At 39.3% G+C, this 17,802-nt stretch overlaps 1 protein-coding gene across 1 annotated transcript in view; it reads left to right on the top strand.

Moving 5' to 3' along the window:
* Positions 1–184: 184 nt before the first annotated feature.
* The window catches only part of LOC112052411 (dosage compensation regulator), a 35,325-nt gene continuing 17,707 nt past the window's right edge, over positions 185–17,802 (top strand). Inside the window, exons 1-6 of the mRNA XM_052889104.1 lie at positions 185–402; positions 758–1,014; positions 1,594–1,841; positions 8,219–8,655; positions 9,434–9,528; positions 17,550–17,672. Of these exons, the coding sequence (XP_052745064.1) occupies positions 327–402; positions 758–1,014; positions 1,594–1,841; positions 8,219–8,655; positions 9,434–9,528; positions 17,550–17,672 (1,236 nt within the window). The 5' untranslated portion in view covers positions 185–326. The remainder of the gene's footprint in view (positions 403–757; positions 1,015–1,593; positions 1,842–8,218; positions 8,656–9,433; positions 9,529–17,549; positions 17,673–17,802) is intronic.

The following is a 17,802-nucleotide window of genomic DNA, read 5'->3' as shown; positions in this document are numbered from 1 at the left end:
AATTTCCAATACATTTAAACTACTTACTCTTTGTTCTTTTTCTACTTTTTATCTATTAATCTGTGGTTTTTGTTGTTTATTCTTAAAGTCTCTCTTGTCTTGTCTTTGTCTTTGATCTATTAATCTGTGATTGCGATCATAGAGTAGGATGATTTATACTCTTTGAATCTAGTCTATAGTGATCTGTGCTTTGAATGCGATTCGCAAAATAGTGATCTGTGTTGCAAAATTTGCAAATAGGTTGTAATTTAATAATATTTGTATTTGCTAATTTTCTTGCGTCGGTTTAGTTATTTTCCACTACGCGATTGTGTTACACTTCGACAATGGATGTGAAATCATTTTTATTTTCGTGGGCGGCAAAGAAAGGTCTGACTCCCTCATTGGATATTCGGGGTACCGGTAAGTTTTCTTTTAATGATAAATCTCTTTTCCGTTTTATCTTAAACTTTCTTTAATCATCAAAGTAAACGTGAATTATTGATATAATTCGTCCAGGATTTATCAGAAAGCCTTCTGCTAAATAGTAAAAGATTTATGGCTAAAACTGTAAGATTGTATGTACTATTGATTTCACGGCAAAAGTTGTTTTATGTTTTATGTTGTCACATAATTATATAAGAAACTATTTAAATTTTACTACACACTGTACACACACAATAAATATTCCTTTAATAATTTAGAAAATTGGATTCACCTGTTTCGCTAACATGAATCGAGAAAGCTGCTTTGACAATGATTTTCATTTACACTCAAGGTCCAAAACATCGTCAGAGATTCCTCTGTGAACTCCGTGTTGATGGTTACAACTATGTTGGAGCTGGCAACTCTGTTACCAAGAAGGAAGCTCAAAAGAATGCTTCCCGCGACTTCATCAACTACCTGGTGCGATGTGGTGAGGTATCTGGCGCCGATGTGCCCGACGACGTTCAGGTCAAAGCGGAGACTGACGAGCCTCCTCCTGGAAACATGAGGATGGACCAATCATTTCAACATCAGAAACCAGTTTTTCAGGTAAGATTGGTATATGAAGACACTACACTTACTTGTACCTTGATGATATTGGTTTAGCTCTCGTTGAATTGTGTGAACAAAATTAATTTTATTATATATCTGTTGGAAACTAATAGAGCATACTCTTAGAATTCAATTCCATTTGAATTTGGGCACTATTTATCTCGCCAGTGTCGAGTATATGGAGAAGGCAGGGAGGAGATTGTTCAGTTAAGGCTGACAAGTTCACTCTGAGAATAATATGGTGACTTTCAGCATTGTTTTATATTTAAAAATACCTTTTTAACTTCCAAGAAGTTTCAAACCTTAATTTACCATTTGCCATTGAAAATTACATTATAATGTGTCTTGCAGTTTTGTGGTAGAATAGGGATAGAGGTACTAGATTGAACTTTTGAAATTTAAATTCCTGTACTGTATATATTTTCTGAAATATATGATAAAAAACAAACAGAAAGGCGACGTTACGTCGGTGTTTAAGACTTTGCAGATTACTTCTAATCAGAGATTCATCAGCTATGATACATCTAGCCATTACTAACTACACCATACATTTGTTTATTAATTCTTAACTTATAGGATGGTATGGGACCTGATATGATGGGTCCAGCCTACCAAGCGTATGGTGGGGAGAGACAAAACTTCACATACATGGACCGTCTCCAACAACAGAAGAATGTAGAAGATGCTGAGGACCTTGATGTGAACGCCAGTCTCCATGGCAACTGGACTATGGAAAACGCCAAGTCCAAGTTACACCAGTTCATGCAGATCAATAAGATCAATGCGGACTATGTTTATAAGGCTGTCGGTCCTGATCACACAAAGCAAGTATCTAATCATTATAGTTTAGGATCCTATGTCTTGAAAGCGACATTGTGTAGGCCCTGGCAAGTGTAGTCAGTGCATACAATACGTACGATGCAGATCTGTGGACGCCTACCATTAGTCGCCGCCACTGGTGTGTGAGGTATGCCGAGGACAGCGAGAGATGCGAAGGCGCCAACATGCGCGTGGCTTAAAATTAATAAATGAAGAACGCGCCTACCGCCCGCACCCCTGTTTCTCCCCTCTCTCGTCTTACCCCGCAGCTTTGTATCTCCGGACGAGGACTCCCGAGTTTTATCTACAAAAAATATATATCTCTTGGTTTGTATCTATAGATGATTTGTTATAGCAGTGGCCAGTTGATGTGTGATACTCCTACCAGCGGGCCTATTATGTATCTCGGTGTATCAATGAAATAATGAGTCACTACCATTGTGACCTCTTATAATAAAAGGACGCACAATCATGTAGAAAGTTTAACTTAAAAACTGGCCAATTTTGCTTTGACAGTTTTAGAATTATTGGTAAAGAAAATTGTACTTATAGTCTTTTAAATATATATAGTCCAATATTCAATAAAATCCCAAATTCAGAGCAAATTCAACCTTAAGGATTGAGTTTAAGGTTGAATTTGCAAATGCGACTACTTGAATTGAGTGCCAAGAAGTTGTGTTTGGCACTCATTGAATGGGGACATTTTTTGGTCGCTGATTGTGCATCCACTTTTTAGTAGGAGATCGATAGTCACATTGTTTTACATCGTATTTTCGTTTTTGTGATGATCTAAAATAGTTACTACAACGAAATTACCTTAACTGTACCATTTTACATTAAGTGGAATGTTTTTTTTTTTTTGGTTTCTATGATCATCTAACATGATTATTTCAAATACGTAAATACCAGTTTTTCGTTAAAATAATGTTACTACCTGCTACTACCACTACTATAATAATGCTACTTTACGTAAAATGACGATTGTGTCTCATTTCGTTGAAAACACAATGTTAGATGATTGCGAAAACGAAAATACGATGAAAAACGATGTAGTGACTGATTACTTGAATGGTACACCGAGTTACATAATAACCTTGCTGGCCACTAGAGACATGTCATTGTCATTGATTTAACAAGTGCTTGTCACAGTGTACATAATTGAAGACATGAACTGGCCACTGGTGACTGGCCAGTGACTTGTTTGCAGAGTCTAATATTCACACTGTCTGATCTCACGTCGTGATTGGATAATGTGAGAATTCTGTAGAACCCGTAGACTCTGTTTACAAGCATTGATAACTATCTGTACTAGCAATTTGGTGACATTTTTAGTTGTCTCGAAAAAAGTGTGACTGGTAAATCAAATAAAAGTTTTTTTTTAATTTTATAAATTATTCAATGAAACATTTATTGTATTCTTTCATACAATAAATATGCACCGAATAGTCACTTAATTGCTGCGGCGTCTTAGTATGTGTTATATTTATGAAGTTTCATATAACAAAAAATATTATTAAATATTTATTTATTTATTTATTTATTCGGAAGCCAACGTTGTATACAAAAAAAAAAACTTATGACTAATTAAACATAACATGCATTAAAATGTAATATGCTACATTGTACACCCCACTTATAGGCTAACTCAACATGCGTTTATTTTAATACAATTCTTAATTTACCATTAAAAACAAAATAAACAAAAACTAAATCTACCTACCACTAAAAATAAAAAAAAAGAAACTAAATGAAAGAAAGAAAAAAAAAATGTAATTACAACAATAATAATGGGAATTAACAATAAGTAATTACATTTAAAACAAAAACAGAATGCATTTAAAGTACATTATTCTTCGACATATGTTTTTTAACTTTACTTTTAAAAGAATTAGAACCGCTATTGAAAATATCCAGATTTGCCATTTTAAAAATATTATTATACGATCTCACTATTCTTTCAATAGGAGCATTTCTCCCCAGATTAGTTTTAGTGATTCTTGGCCTAAAAGTTAGTTTATTTTTAATGTGAGATCTAGCATTTTTATTCGGCACAGCAAGTTTTACCCTATTCAGCAACTCCGAGTTATCTATTTTAAAATTAACAATTTTGTGCAAAAAACAAAGGTCTATCAAATCTCTACGGTTAGATAGTGAAGCCGTTTTATAAAATTTTAAGAGATCATCATACTTGGTTCTTTCCTTCAATATTTTATCTTTAAATGCTAAATGTCGTAAAAACTTTTTTTGTACTCTTTCAATTCTATCCTTATGTACTTGATAATACGGATTCCATGCTACTGAACAGTATTCAAGTCTACTTCTGATCATTGTATTAAATAAGGCTAATTTTGTTGATGAATTTTTAAATTCTTTTGTATTTCTAATAATAAAACCTAATAACTTGAGAGATTTCCCTACCAAACTATCTATGTGTGGTATGAAGCTCAATTTATTATCTAATGTAATCCCAAGATCTTTTATAATTTTAACATCTTCCAATATATTTCCATTTATACTGTAATTGAACTTGAAATTCTTAACCTTACGACTGAAAGTAATACTGAAACATTTTAAATGATTTAATTTTATATTATTATTATAACACCAATTAGAAAGTCTATCTAAATCTTTTTGCATGTTTTTAGAATCATTCATGTCTTTTATTTTCGTATAAATTTTGAGGTCATCAGCGTACAGCTGAAATTGGCAATATTGAAAACAAGTTATAATATCATTGATAAATATTCCAAATAATGTAGGCCCAAGGTTGGAACCCTGTGGCACTCCAGAAGTAGCAATAAATGTTTTTGATTGATAGCCTCCAATAACAACATTCATTTCACGATTCATTAGATATGATTCCATCCAATTGATAACATTTCCACAAACACCATAACCGATGAGCTTCTTTATCAATATACAGTGATCAACAACGTCAAACGCTTTAGAAAAATCTGTATAAACACAATCAAGTTGATCAGTATTATCTAGTGCTTCAGTAATGTCATCTATAAATAATGTTAAATTTGATATAGTTGATCTTTTTTTTATGAAGCCATGTTGATTATCTATTAACAGTGATTTAAAATGCCAACTTAGTCTCTCACAGATTATTGATTCAAATATTTTTGAAAATACCGATAATATACATATTGGTCTGTATTTTGTTATATCCTTCCGATCTCCACATTTAAAAACAGGCACTACTCTAGCCATTTTCCATATACTTGGAAAAATACCATCACATAAAGATTTATTATAAATAAGAAATAATGGTTTTGATAAACTTAATGCACAGCTATAAACAAAATGTGGTGGTATATTATCGGGGCCAGAACCTTTGTTTATATCTAAACATTTTAATTTCTGTAAAACTTCTTTCTCCTTTATACTTATGTTATTTAATTGTGAGCTATAACTAGAATTTACAGTACTAACAAATTGTGTTAATTGACTCTTAGACGATACAAAAATATTTGAGAAGTGGATTGCAAACTGATTACAAATATCTGACCCATTGGAAAATGAACAATTATTATTTGTCATTATCGCAGGATAATCACATTTATTATTACGCAAGTTTTTTACATACGAATGAAAAAATTTTGGATTCACCTTTATACTATACTCTACGTTTTCTAAATAGTTTTTATATTCCATATTTATAATAACTTCACACCTATCACGTAATAATTTAAACTCAATTTCGTCTAACGGATTGTGGTATTTCTTATATCTGATTCTATATTTGTTCTTCTCCTTCAATCTTTTAATTAGGTTTTTCGAATACCAAACCGGATATCGCGAGTTATTCTTAACTTTTTTCTTTGGAACATATTTTTCAATTATTTTACGTAGCTCAGCATAAAAAATATCTGTCATTACACTAACGTTATCACAATCCTTAAACAATGTCTCCCAATTAATGTTTGTAAGATATTCATTTATTTGCTCATAGTCTGCTTTCCCAAAGTTGTATCTTGTAATCGAATTTGGAGTTAATAAGGTATCTTTAAAATCAAATTCCAAATCAATGTCTAATGGCGGATGATATTTATCAATTGAGCATGCAGAAAAATCACTTTCATCTATTTTCACACAGCCAAAAGTACTGAATACAAGATCTAGAATCTTGCCAAATGTATTGAACTTATATGTCACATGTGTTGTAAGTTTAATATTGTCTTTAACATACTTAAATCGCCTACTTAAATACATCGTATTTATTCCGAGACTACAAAAAATGTCCAATGTTATATATCTTATGACTCATTTTCATTTGTAGTAATTTTTCTTACATAGCCAACTAATTTTGCCTCTAGCCGATGCTTAAAAAGCCACTGATTATTCAAAAGTATTGAAAAACCAATGGCACTGGTTCCGTTGGACAGTTATTTTAATGTTGGCTTATGTTGTAAGATTTTTGACATAAATACTGTCGAAAATCTTACAATATATGCCCACTATTTTGTATGAAAGTCTATCACAAAATATTACAGAATAAGCCTACAGTGGGCCTAGCAAGCGACCGAAACAAGAGAAATAGACAAAATATTGACTAATGGCGGCGGAGTTGTCCCAGTCCCATCTCTTTCCGGTATTACCGGTAACGCCCTTAGTGTTGTCTACTTCTCTTCATTAGATATGTCGTTGGTCGCATGTTAGGTGTACAGGTTTAATGTAGTGCCATCCTTTTCGCAATATCGCTTGAAGAAAGGGATAGCTCTATCTTTGTTTTGGTATTTTTTTAAATTCACGTCCGACGGAATACTCTTTAGCTTATTATTTATGTTTTTGTAGTCAATCTGGGAGTGTAGCCCGCATACGTTAAAGTTACTCAAGTTTGAAAGGATTGTAATTTGACAAAACAATACAAAAATTACTAAATAATTGTTTTTAAATCAATAGTAGAAAGTAACAGAGGCGCTAGAATATTTTCTATCTACATTTTTATTGCTTTAAAAAATATTACGTTTTGAATAAATAATTTAAATTGAAGCGGAAATTGCAATGTAGAAGCAAAAATCGCTTCAAAATATCACAATTGATTAAAAGAGTTTTAATTATGAACCCGAAACAAACCCAAGACAAAATATACTTAATAAGTTAAAGGCTATATTTAAATTACAATATAAACATAGTCTTTAACATTCCTAAAACTGGCACACGGGATTTTTAATAAGCTGTTAAATTAAAATCTTTGTGAGACTTGAATCAATGGAATATTTACATTATAATGAAATAAATTATACAACTCTCGTGATTCCCAGCCATCTGATGGTGTAAAGTGGAAAATCTATACTAACTACTAACTACTAACTAACTAATCTCTGGATCTACTGAACCGATTTTGAAAATTCCTGTACCACTAGAGAACCACGTTATAATGTAGTCATTAGTTAATATTGATCTTATTTACCCGAATGTCTCATAAAAATATATTGAAATCTTGTCATCATCCCTATCACATTAGCAAACTAGTGGGGGGTAGCAAAAAAGGGGGGGTCCCTTTAGTCCAAACCAGGAATGCTTTGTTTGTTGTTTTTATGGCGATGGTATACGCTAAAGAGAGCCATCTTTTTCAGTCAACTATTACATATAATATATATAAAAAAAATACAACAGATTTGTAGTCATATTTTTTCGATAAAGTCACGTGAGTTGATACATAAATTTATTTTCTTATAATGGACAATTCTAAAAAGAAAAATATAATTGTCTTTGATTGTTTTGGGTGCAGACTCTTTTAATCTGACGATACATGTATTGGGCTACACTCTCAGAGATCCAGCACGAATCTGCAATTGATTGGGGTAAGTTGCACTTTTTCTTTTTGTTATTAACATTTATTTTTTTATTCCAAGTAATTTTATTTATTTAAATACATCTCAGTGTCATTATAATGTACCTAGTAAATAAATGAAAATAAATGATCAATAATTTTACTATTTATTCAAATTATGTGCAATTACATGAATGTGCTTTTTTACTTTTTAATTTAAGATTATTGCTTTGAAGTTTTTCTATCTTTCGCATGATAGCATTTTTTACATATTCTTCTCGCTAAACATCGAAAATGTCTTGATTGAGTAGCTATTAAAAAAGAGAATTGGGAAAAGAAAAATTTAAAAACGCAAGTAGATCGGTCAGCCAGATATCTGGTATTCTGTAAATGGCCACGATCTATCAACACAGCTGAAAGCATTAACAGATTGCGTTCAAGAGACTTGACAAATCAAATTATATGACTTTGAATATGTCAAAGGCATCAGCTTAAGGATTTTCCAAATTCGCCGCCGAATTCCCGCGGGGTAGTAAAAATTCAAATCAATAATCGCGGGTATCAGCTACTTACTAATAATAATAATTTATACCTCTATAGGAGCTTTTGCTGCGAGATGACGATATTCGTACGGCAACTAGGCCGCAATGTCACCGGAAGGGAAACGGCGTCTAACAAGCAAACCGCCAGCAAATCCTGCGCTCTGTCCTTAGTTCGACAGTTGTACCATCTCGGTGTGATTGAGCCCTTCAGTGGGACATTGAAGAAGGACAAATCAGCTGAAGGAATCATGAAGCCCTACCCAGTGGCTATCAGCCCCGAGATGGAAGAACAACTGCAAGATGCACTGCAAGCATTAGACATTGACCCCATAGACGTGAATGCCCCTCCCCCGGAGGAGGGTGGTTCGGAGGGAGTGACGTTGTTGCAAGTGGACCGGGTCAGGGCTATGAGGGAAGCGCGTCCGATGCCCTCTGGCGTGGTGTCCTGGAGTCCTCCGCAGAGCAACTGGAATGCTTGGACTGGATGTAATATTGGTGAGAATGCTTTTATGTATATTTTGTTTAGTGTGTAACATGTATGCCTTTGGGTCTAGACAACATTCATTCTAATATTATAAATGCGAAAATAACACTGTATGTCTACAATTTTGTATGGCTGAACTCCTGAACCAATTTGCATGAAATTTGGCGTAGACATAAAATATAACCTTGGATCCTGCTCCAATGTATCCTCCATAGGATACTTTTTATCCCGAAATATACATGGATCCCGCAGGATTTGTAAAAAAAACGGTAGCGCCAGTTCTGTTATCAATTGTATATGTGTGAAAGTCTCATTTGGAACTGTTCTGTTATAGTTTGTCTATCTTTAGAAATTGTTAGGAATTTGGGTCTATTTTCTTTATAGATTGTCTAGATTCTTGTCTACTTGTGGAACTTGTGTGTGTTATAGATTGTTTACATTTGGAAGTCTTGCTTTTGGATTTAAAAAAAACATTATTTATTGCCCTGTTTAGTATGTGTTTGTTAAACCTTGGAAGCTAAATAAGCTTCCAAGGTTCCAATAATGTACTAGATTATTGTGATGTGTATGTGAATAGAATCTTATTTAAAATCATTCTATTGGACACAATGTTCAATATATATTTACTTAATTGCTCTATTGATTTAGTTTTAGATTATGGAAGTTGTTTTAGGAACTTCAAAACTGAACTACAATCTACTTTGGCAAATACTCTGGTTACATAATATTAATGATATTATAGTATTCATATAAATACTCATTTCATTTATTTTATTTATTTATTTCTAGACGAAGGGCCGTTGGCTTCAACGAGTTTGGACGACATCAGCTCTGACTTAGAGAAACAACATCGCGACATTTGTCAAAATAGTACGCTGTACCAGGTAAGTGACAGCTTATACATTAGTCACTGATGTACGCCGGATTACTCGTGGTTACTCCTAGCTCTGACAGTCAAACATTGCAATAAAGAAAGAAAATAAATTTATTCAGATTTAAATTTACAAACAGTATCCTACCCTAAAGACAGCATGTCTGTCTGTAACCCCTAAAAAGAAAGGGTGTACAGCTCAGCATATGCCGTGTACTATACATTGGCAAGGGTAGTACTAGTACATTCACTAAGACATTCATTTCTTTTTGGGGATCAGAGTCACTCGCGTCCGTAGGTAATACCGAAGTTTGGTTCCAACCCTTGATACCCTACACGTGACCCCTGGGTGGTGCTAAATGAGTGACATTTCATGAGGTGGTAGACTTCGGTCGTGGCTTGAAAAACCACCCTGCGATCAAAGCCGCGTCGCCAAATGACTGATTATGGCAGGTAACTGTTACGATTAGTCGTGTTCCGGCGCGTTGGTCGCAAAAGCCGTCATAAGGAATTGGGTCTGTACAGTAGCTCTGCTTTCTGTGACAGAACCTGATCTGTGGAATAGATGCACCGGAAGTCTCGATTTGGAGGGTAGCGGGATCCGAAGCACGGTTCTCCGCTGGCCGACCGCAGTTAGTAGGGGGCCCAATTGTAGGTTAGCCACCTACGAAAGGCTGCCCCGCCAACTAGCGAAAAATCCTGGAATGGCATCCATCGTGCCGGTTGGCGTCCGGAGAGAGGGTCCGATGGCGATTTCCAGGGGGGTTCGGGCGTCCCCGCAGTCTCCATTCGAGCCTTTCATTAGTGTATCTTTTTTATCAGATTGTGGAGTCTATGATTGCAGAGCCTCGTACAACTTCCACTTCCTTTACCCTATTCACTTCATAATTATGCAGCACAAGAAAAAGAAGAGTAAATTTGTTCAGCGGTTGCACCCCCTCTCTCTCAAAGTGCATCTCACTAATATAAGGGGATTGCACTCTAATCTCGTTGCAGTCCATCATCATCTTGAGACTGAGAGGCCGAATTTATTCTTCTTGACGGAGACGCAAATCAGTAGTCCAGCAGATGCAGCGTACCTGCATTACCCGGGATATGCGTTGGAGCACAATTTTAAATCTCACGCTGGGGTGTGCTTGTTTGCTCGTAATGACATCTGTTGCCGACGTCTCCGTAACTTGGAGGTGCCCAACTTCTCCATCTTGTGGTGCTTATTGGATATGGGCATGGAGCAGATCGTGTATGCTTGCATCTATAGGTCGCATACCGGTGATCAGGAGACAACTCGGATGTTTCAATATCTTACCCAGACGGCTGACATTGCCCAGCGTCGGTATCCAGCTGCTCAAATAGTATTTCTGGGGGACTTTAATGCCCATCACCAAGACTGGCTGTTCCCATACCAGACTACAGACCACGCTGGAAGAGAGGCTCTTAAATTCTCCTTGTCATTAGGTCTCTCTCAGCTAGTCCATGAAGCGACGCGGATACCCGACATTGAAGGTCACACACCTAATTGTCTGGACCTTCTGCTGACTTCCGACCCAGACCAGATTACAGTGTCAGTTGCCGCACCCCTTGGCACATCCGATCACTGTGTGGTCAAGTCGGTTTCAATGTATTACCCTCCAAAGTCTGGCTCTGCCGGTACTAGGCGGGTATGGCGGTTTAAGTCGGCAGACTGGGATGAGATGCGGCACTTCTTTGCATCTTACCCTTGGCGGCAGATATGCTTCTCTTCTAATGATCCGTCGAGCTGCGAACAAGCTATATCAAAGGTGATACGTCAGGGTATGGAATTTTTTATTCCATACGCTGACATATCTCTGGATGGCAAGGTTCCTCGGTGGTATAACTCTGCTTGCGCTGATGCTGAAATTCTTAAAAACTCAGCGTTTGCAGCGTGGGCTGAAGCCCGTACCACTAAAGCTCCGGATATCTCTGCAAAGAAGAGAGCATTCAACTTAGCTGCCAAGTCCTACAAGAAGGTTCTAAAGAAGGCTCGTTTCAACCGTACCAACCGCATTGGGGCCAAATTAGCATCTTATCCACGGGGTAGCAAAGCTTTTTGGTCTCTTGCGAAATCGGTTGAAACCAACTTCTGTCGTCCTTCGCTTCCACCCTTGCTGAAACCGGATGGATCGCTGGCTTTCACCTCAAAAGACAAGGCTAACATCTTAGCGACTCTTTTTGCGGAAAATTCACAGCTGAATGCTGGGAGCACCTCCCCTCCAAACATACCATCATGCGACACTGTTATGCCAGAGATTCGCATACGCCAATGTGAGGTTTTGAAGGTGCTCCGCAGCTTGGATGTGAATAAGGCTAGTGGTCCTGATGGAATACCAGCAATTTTATTGAAAACATGTGCCCCTGAGTTGTCTCCTGTTTTAACTCGCCTGTTCCGTCTCTCCCTCAAGTCTGCTCAGGTTCCGAAGGCTTGGAGGGTTGCTAATGTACAACCTGTACCAAAAAAGGGAAGCCGTGCCGACCCGGCCAATTACAGACCTATTGCAATCACTTCCATACTTTGTAAAAGTATGGAACGTGTATTGAACAACAGGCTCCTGGCATACCTCGAGCAAAATGATCTCCTGTCGGACCATCAGTACGGTTTTCGTCGCAACCGTTCGACAGGTGATCTTCTAGTGTATGCCACTTACATCTGGGGTGAAGCCATCGAGAAGCATGGTGAAGCGCTCGCAGTTTCACTAGACGTCTCGAAGGCTTTTGACCGGGTCTGGCATGATGGCCTTTTAAGTAAACTTCCTGCCTACGGGATTCCCTCTAGCCTATGTCGCTGGATATCAGATTTCCTGAGTGAACGATCATTTCGAGTTGTCGTAGACGGCAGCTCGTCTGATCCAATGGCAATTAATGCCGGAGTTCCTCAGGGATCAGTTCTCTCCGCTACACTCTTCCTGCTGCACATAAACGACCTGCTCAAGCCAGGTTTATTTGGGTATGCCGACGACAGCACTGTAACGGATAGATATATGTCCAGTCCTCGCGCTAGTGGGGCTGAGACCCTTGAGCAAAGAGAGACATTGGTAGAACGTGTCAATTTGACCTTAAACAAGGTGTCCGACTGGGGAGACGCCAATCTAGTCAAATTTAATGCTACCAAAACACAGGCGTGTTTATTCACTGCGAAAAGGAGTCCATTCCAGTTTACTCCTACTTTCCGGAATACACCTGTTCCGATCACCGACAGTATTGAGCTTCTAGGTATTACAATATCGTCCAAGCTCAACTTTGGAGAATGCATTGAGTCCAAAGCAGAAACAGCTGGTAAGAAGCTCGGTATCCTAAATAAGGTGAAGCGCTACTTCACGCCGGAACAGCTTCTTACTCTTTACCAAGCTCAGGTTCGTTCGTGCATGGAGTACTGCTCCCATTTATGGGATGGATCGGCCAAATACCAGCTTGCTGCTCTGGACTCGGTGGATCGCCGAGCTAGAAGGCTCATCGGTAACGAGGCGCTAACTAATGCGAAATTGCAATCATTGGAGCATCGCCGAAAAGTTGCCTGTCTATCGGTGTTCTACAGGATTTATTTCGGAGAGTGCGCTCAGGAACTTTTCGATCTAGTTCCCTCTTCACCTTTTTACCATAGAACTGCCAGGCATCGCAGAGGTCTGCATCCATACGTAGTTGATGTCCCCTGGACTCGTACGAAGCGTTTCGGTTCTTCGTTCCTGATCCGCACTGCGAAATTATGGAATGCCCTTCCAGCTTCCGTTTTCCCTACCACCTACAACATGGGTATATTCAAGTTAAGAGTGAATAGGCATTTTCTAGGCAAGCGCGTTCCACCTTAGGCTGCATCATCGCTTACTGTCAAGCATGATTGCTGCCAAGCGCTAGCCTATATAACGTAAAAAAAAAAAAAAAAAAAGACATAAGTTTCATAACTGTACTAACTAACTTAAGACATCGCACTATATATTGCATGTTGCTTTCATTCATAGACAAAGTGAATATATTGAACTGCTGAGTAAAGAGAAAGTAGACATTCGCGTTCGGGAGGAAAACAACCTTGTCCGAAAGATTGAACGAACGAAGTAGTCCTAGAATCTAGGACCTAGATTCCTTTTCATGTAGCCTTTAGGGTTCTAGCACACTATGCGACTTAGAGTAGTCGTTGGCCGTAGTCGAGAATGCTACGGATTACCTGTGGTCGAATTCGCGACCACGTCCACGACCGGTCGTACCGCGACCACTATTGACAGTTATTGTGTCCGCTCGTGTTCTTCATACTCTTCTTCTTTGTCGCTGCGCTCTTGACAGAGCGGTCGTGGTCTTTAGGACGTGTTGGAGGCAGATGTAATACGCCTCACGAGCATTCGCCACTTCTCCCTTTGTGTAGTGAGTCGCGTACATTCATGCAAGGGACCGCCTACAGCAGATTTAATCTGGTCGGTCCATCGCATGGGTGACCTTCCGCGTGGCCTAGTTCCCTCCACCTTCCCTTGCACAACAAGGCGTTCGATACAATCATTCCCTCGCCGGGAGACATGTCCAAAAAACTGAAGAATGCGACTGTGTACTAATGTCGAGAGACGTTGTTTTATGTCGAGTTCTTGGAGTATAGAGACGTTAGTGCGGAACTCAGTCCAGGAGATTCCCAGCATTCGTCTCCAACACCACATCTCCAGAGCATCTATCTTTTTTTTCTCGACTTGTCGCAAGGTCCATGTCTCTGCTGCGTATAAGAAAATGGGGAAAACAAGAGTTTTTACGAGCCGGATCTTGGTGGTTTTGGTAATCTTCTTGTTCCGCCATATTTTCTTCAGCCTGTCCATTGCGGTTCTTGTGATTGCCATACGTCGCTTAACTTCGTCTACGCAACCGCCACTGTTTGTGATTAAAGCTCCTAGATATATGTAAGACGGAACGACCTCGCAATTCGCTATGTGAGTAACTTTTGGCGAGTTGTTGTTGGCCCGATCAACGATCATCATCTTGGTTTTGCTGCGATTAATTTTTAATCCAAACTCCTGGCTCACGTGCTCCATTTTGAGAAGTAGTCGCTCCATACTGCAAGCACTAGTCGCAAATAAGGTGGTATCGTCTGCGTATCGTAGATTCGATATCTTGTATCCTCCAATAGTGATGCCGTCAGTCCAGTCTTCGAGAGTAATTCGCATGACCAGTTCGGTATACGCATTGAACAAGAGCGGTGATATTATGCATCCTTGGCGAACACCTGCGTTGGGATGAAAACTTTTCGACATAGTGTCATCCGTCCGCACAGATGCAGTTCCATCTTCGTAAAGACGTCGAAGAAGATGAATTAAATGTTTTGGTGTACCCATGTCTAGTAGCACAGTCCACAGTTTAGGCCATTTTACAGAGTCAAACGCCTTCGAAAAGTCAACAAAGCATATGTAGGTCGGCTTGTTGAACTCACGTGCCTTCTCTATGATTTGGCGAACGATTAAAATCTGCTCACGGGTACCCTTGCCTTTTACAAAACCGGCTTGTTCTGGTGCGATCTCTTTCGACAGGAAGTTTTTCAGTCGTTCGTTAAGAATGTGCAGCATAATTTTACTAGCGTGAGAAATAAGAGCTATTAAACGGTAATTGCTACACTTCTTTGTGGAGCCCTTTTTATGCAAAGGAACGAAAACTGTGTGCGTCCACTCTTTCGGCCATGATCCTGATTGCCATATTTTGTTGCAAATGTTATGGAAAATATGGACACCTATATCATCCAAAGCTTTTATGGTTTCTATAGGGATAGCATCTCCACCTGTAGATTTTCCGTTCTTTAGATGTGCAATGGCGGCCTTAACTTCGGATTTAAGAATGTCTGGCTCCAGGTTCTCGTTTCCAGGCTCTGTGTTTTGGAAGTTCTCGGACTGATTATCCTGAAACAGGGACAGGCAGTAATTTTTCCAAACTTCAGTGATATTCTCCAGCTCAGTGACAACTCGTCCATCACTATCCTCGATTGCCCAGGTCTTAGAAGAAATTGACTTGGTGATGATCCGAATTTTTTGGTGGAGATCCCTGGACTCGTGTCTGTTAGAGTGATTTTCGACTTCTTCACAAATCCTTAGGAGATAATCGTTATAATCTCGCCTGCAACCTGCCTGTACTTGCGCTGATAATTTGTTTAAATCACAAACCTTTGTCCCTGAAGTTTTCATATCGCGTCTCTGGTCAACCAGTCTAAGAGTGGCATCAGACATCCAATGTTGCCGCTTACGTAAATTAGTTGCTGGTGCGGAAGCCGATATAGACTCCGTAATTAATGTTTTTGTGCGGCCCCATAGAACGTCAGGTGTAACGTCCGCAGGATCTTCATCGGCCCATTGCAGCCATCTTTGCTTTGCAGTCACGTAAAACTTAGAGCGATCTTGCACTTCGACTCTGGTATTTTTCGTGATATTTCGAGCCGCCCTAAGTTTAAGCTTGATCTTTCCGATCAGAAGTTGGTGATCTGAGCCGCAATCTGCTCCTGGCAGTGTATGGGCATTTCTAATGGATGTTTTCCATCGCGATCTAATTAAAATGTAGTCTATTTGATTGCGGTGTTTACCATCCGGTGATGTCCAAGTGTATAGCCTACGAGGATGATGTTGAAATAGGCTATTAGCTATCACTAGGTCATTTTCATTTGCAAACTGCATGAGACGTTCCCCTCTATCGTTCCGGACACCAAGCCCAAACCTACCCACACATTTACTAAGCTGGTTCGAGTTTTCTCCAATTTTGGCGTTGAAATCGCCAAGTATCATAAGAGATTCTCTATTAGGGACTTTATTGATAGTACTCTCTAGATCCGTATAGAACTTATCAATTGCCTCATCACTTGCTGTGCTAGTAGGAGCATAAACTTGCACGATGCTTATATTCACTGGGGATGCTTTAAGTCTGACACTTATTATTCGGTCGTTTACCGCTTCATAGCCAATTACACAGTTTCTCTGTTGAGCGGGCACTAATAAAGCAACTCCGTTGTGACTGCTACTTTCGTTCCCAGAAAAGTATACGACATGGGACTCAGTAAGAAAATGTCCGTTTCCTTTCCAGTGTGTTTCACTGAGTCCGCAGATATTCAAGCCGCATCTGATGATCTCCTTTTGTACGATATTCAGTTTCCCGGGACAAAGTAAACCACGTACATTCCACGTTCCTATCGATTGAAGATGACGCAGCTTTATACTCGTAGATGTTCCAGTAGCTGAATTTCCATAGGCAACCTGGTCCCCTGTTGCCCGATGGCCGGTAGCATATTTCACACCGCTAGCCCCGGAAGCAGAACGGCGCCGGTTCCTACGCGGTTCGCATGGCACTCGTGATCTATTCAATTGTACTTTCATTCTAAAGACTTTCTTGGGAACATTAGTTGCAGTGGTTTCCCCTTGCCTTCTGCACCAAACTTTTTGGAGATGATTTGTCTCTCCAGGCTGTTGAAACCTCATCTAACAAGTTGTCCTGTCAGGCATGAGTGGTTATCCCGCCACTGTTCGGTCGCCAGAGCCTCGTCCGTTGTCTAGCAGGGGGCACCGCGGAAACCGTTCGGTTGCCGCCGCCATCCGGCGCGTGCAGGTGAGGTTGACTGTTGGGGCCGACTAGATTTTATTGTCGCTCTCCCCCTTACCCCCCTGTTCTTCATACAGCTGTTCTTCATACAGCTTCCAGAAAATACTTCAGTGAGTAGGCCAGCTGGTCGTGTTCGTGGTCGCGGTCGCATAGTGCACTGGGCACCTTAATCATCATCATATCAACCCGTATTCGACTCACTGCTAAACTCGAGTCTCCTCTCAGAATGAGAGGGGTTAGGCCAATAGTCCACCACGCTGGCCCAATGCGGATTGCCAGACTTCTCACACGCAGATAATTTTCATGTTTGCAGGTTCCTCACCGTTTGAGACACGTGATATTTAATTTCTTAAAATGCACACAACTGAAAAGTTGGAGGTGCATGCCCCGGACAGGATTCGAACCCACACCGGAATCAGAGGCAGAGGTCATATCTACTCACGGTTAAAAGGGATAAAGCAATAACTGCTTGTTTTATAGGAAAGTGTCCGCGAAAGGGAGCAGTTACCAGTGTACGCCATGCGTTCCCAAATCATGGAGGCCATCAACGAGAACTCCGTCATTATCATCAGGGGGAACACCGGATGCGGTAAAACTACTCAGGTGTGTGCAACCTTTTATTTTTTTCGTGTATTTTTTTTTATTTTTCAATCAGGACTCCAGGGCCTGTCAAAATCGAGGAGGCAAAGTCCAACGCCATTTATATGTTATTTATCAAGTTTTATTATGTAAA

Source organism: Bicyclus anynana, chromosome 24 (assembly GCF_947172395.1).
Source record: "Bicyclus anynana chromosome 24, ilBicAnyn1.1, whole genome shotgun sequence".
NCBI lineage: Eukaryota > Metazoa > Arthropoda > Insecta > Lepidoptera > Nymphalidae > Bicyclus > Bicyclus anynana.
The sequence above is the reverse complement of the archived record's forward strand: the minus strand, read 5'-3'. Positions and strand labels throughout refer to the sequence as shown.